The 3,060-nt window shown below is 60.7% G+C and overlaps 1 protein-coding gene across 1 annotated transcript in view; it reads left to right on the top strand.

The window, feature by feature from the left end:
- The first annotated feature begins 1,078 nt into the window (after positions 1 to 1,078).
- Positions 1,079 to 3,060, top strand: part of LOC101654335 (polyunsaturated fatty acid lipoxygenase ALOX15-like) — a 9,258-nt gene continuing 7,276 nt past the window's right edge. Inside the window, exons 1-2 of the mRNA XM_045293319.1 lie at positions 1,079 to 1,213; positions 2,708 to 2,887. Coding sequence (XP_045149254.1) covers positions 1,079 to 1,213; positions 2,708 to 2,887 — 315 coding nt within the window. The remainder of the gene's footprint in view (positions 1,214 to 2,707; positions 2,888 to 3,060) is intronic.

Genomic DNA, 3,060 nt, shown 5'->3' with positions numbered 1-3,060 from the left:
TGGTCAGATGTAACCAAACGGGCTGATCAGTCCATCTTGTTCTTGAAACCGTTCCTATTTTTTCCAGGACGATTTGGCTCACAAACAGTTCCTTGTTTTTACCCTTTTATATTTATGAATGCTCTTCTTACTAAAAACAAAATCCTCACATAGTCTTTCTTATGTATAAAAATACCTTTTGTTAATAGTTTGCCTTCTGAGTGTTAGAAGGGCTCCTTAGGGTTTCTGAGAGTGTAAGTAAACGGGCTCCCATTTCTCCATCAGAGGGGCCTAGTGCAGCCCTAACCCAAGACCTCCACAGGGCTCCTTGCTGGCTTGGGCTGCTACTTATCAGAGAAGGATGTAGAATCTTGTCTTGGTGGGCCAGGCTACTCAAAACCCAGTGGAGGCTGACCAAAAATGATCCTATAGGACAGGGTAGAACTGCCGCTGGGAGTTTCCGAGATTATAAAGCCCGGTCTCTCTCCTGGGGAGTGGCAGGTGGTTCAAAATTGATGACCTTACAGGTCGCAGCTCCAGGACACCACTGGGACTCTTGGGCTATGTTAAGGCCGAGGCTTTTAAGCTAGAAAGGAATGAGTGACAGTCTGGCAGGAGGGAAATAAATGTCAAAGTTGGTCCAATTAATATTCATTCTGTAGCCAAACTGTCCCTTCCACACAGACCTGGTCCCCTGCTCCCCCCGCCCCCCATCCCCAAGCATGACCCTTATCTGGGAAAGCGAACTAGGGAGCCTGCCTTGAGAGGCTGTGTGGTCCTGGAGTGGTTTTCTCCCATCCCCACACTCCTCTAAACAGGACAGCAAGCCACACTCTCTACACGTACCCACCTCCCCATCCCCCATCCCTGTGTGTGCCAGAACCCTGCATTATTGGACTTGGAACTGAGCATGGGGCCTTGGGGAGCTAGGGACCCAGGGCGTGCCCCCTCGCGGGCCTCCCCACCCCACACCCCACCCCGCTTGGCTGGAGGCCTATTACCTCCATCCTCAAGGTCTCTGAGGGGGCGGGCACTTGGGCCCACTTATTTACCTCTGGCATTCTTCCCCCAGAGAGGGCAAGGTGCAGCCTTGGACGAGATGGGTGTCTACCGCATCCGCGTGTCCACTGGGGACTCGCTCTATGCGGGCTCCCTCAATCAGGTCCAACTGTGGCTGGTGGGCCAGCACGGGGAGGCGGCCGTCGAGACACGCCTGCGGCCGATGCAGGGCAAGGTGAGCGGCCGGGCAGGGCGGGTGGCATCCGGGCCAGGTTCGGAGATGGCTGAGGGCAGAACTGATGGCGACAGGGGCACACAGTTGGGGCGGAAGGAGGGTGGCCGTCTGTCCCTGGGTCCTTAGGAATTCAGCTAACACTCTGGAGAGCTCCTTGCTCCGCCAGGGCAGTAGTGCTGCCACTCCGGAAGGCGGGCGCTCACACCTGGTCCCACCTGGACTTGGAGTGTGGGCTTCATCACAGGGGAAGACTCAGACCACCGGGATCCTCTCCATTTTCTGGTCTTTTCGCTTCTTCAAGGAGCACTAGTGGCACAGCGGGTTAAGCGGCGGGCTGCCGACCGCCAGGTAGACAGTTCCAACCCAGCAGCCGCTCTTGCGGGAGCTAGAGAAGGCGGAGGGCTCCGTTAGAGACCCACAGTCTCGGAAATCCTAGGGAGTGGGTCTGCTCTGTCCCACAGCAGGCTCACCCTGAGTTGGCAGTGACCCAAGGGCAGTGGGGTTGACTTCCTCTTGCCTCAAGTTCGGCCAGCTGGTGGCCTTTCCCACCATCCACCTTGTCACTTCCCGGCTCACCCATTCCCATCGCCGGTCCCGTTCTAACTTCCAGGTCCCCAGATTCAATGTCTGTCCCAAGGACACTTCAAAGGTATATGCCCCAAAGGAGGACCTCCTCCTCCAGGCCATCGCGTGCCTCGCCTCCAGTTCTCTCAACCCAGTGAGGTCCCACACCTGGGCGTCCGTCCGGTGGCCCCCACCCCACCGCACCCCCTGTCTCCCTCTGACCGGGAGTGCCGGCGGGCAGGTCGACCCCGCGGGCCTCTTCGCAGCCGCAGCCCCGCTCGGACTCCTCCCTCGCCAGGGACCTCCCCACCTCGTAACCGCTGCACGGTCTGCGGCCGGAAAATCCACCCCCTGAGAGTCCCGCCCTAGGCATCTGGCTACTTAAAACCCGCGTGTCCTCCGGCCCCAATCCAAAGGCCCGACTTCTCCGCGCCCCTGGGCTCTGCCCGCCTCTCCCCGCTGGGCTGCTCGCTCCTGCCCCGCTGCCCGCCCTGTCCTCCCTCCCACTCGCTTCCTGGCTCCCACCGGATCGGCACGTCCTCCCGGGAGCCGCCCCCAGGCCCGCGCAGCTTGGGTCGGCTGGGTGCCGGGCGTCTCTCGGGTGTCATCGCCCGGTCCGCAGCGCGTCTCCACCGTGCGCTCGCTCAGGGCGCCGCGCCGGCTTCTTGTCTGGCACTGCGCTAGGCAAGTCCGGGTCCCCAGCGAAGAAAGGCGGCGCAAAGGAGGGAAGGCCCCTCCGGTATCCCCCGCCCTCCCACTCCCCTGCTGCACCTGGAACCTGGGACTCCCCTGGCTCACTGCGCGCTCTATCTCTTTCTGGATCCCTTTGGGGCTCCTTCCCAAAAGCTTAGCTGAAGGGTGTCAGGGAGACCAGGACCAGACCCAGGCACCCTTCCTCTGGGTCCCGCTCACCCCTTCCTACGCCTGCAGGAGGAGGAGTTCAAAGTGGACTTGTCGGAGTACCTGGGGCCTCTGCTCTTCGTGAAACTGCGCAAACGGCGCCTCCTTCAGGATGACGCCTGGTTTTGCAACTGGATCTCCGTGCGGACCCCTGGGAGCAGCGGGGATGAGTTCAGGTTCCCCTGTTATCGCTGGGTGGAGGGCGATGGAGTCATGAGCCTGCCTGAGGGCACTGGTGAGAGCGGGTGTGGGGCCAGAGGAAGGTGGGAGCGGAGAAAAGGGGGCTGGGGACAGGGTGATCCCTGCAGGGCCCAACTAGAGGGCAGGCTGGGGTGGGAAAGACTCTCAGGAGAAGCTACCATGCTATATCCTGCCCCCCCCCC

The sequence above is a fragment of the Echinops telfairi genome, unplaced genomic scaffold (assembly GCF_000313985.2).
Source record: "Echinops telfairi isolate 266 unplaced genomic scaffold, ASM31398v2 ScPeMD7_2010;HRSCAF=2546, whole genome shotgun sequence".
NCBI classification, from domain to species: domain Eukaryota; kingdom Metazoa; phylum Chordata; class Mammalia; order Afrosoricida; family Tenrecidae; genus Echinops; species Echinops telfairi.
Note: the sequence above shows the minus strand (reverse complement) of the source record. Positions and strands in the feature narration are given on the sequence as shown.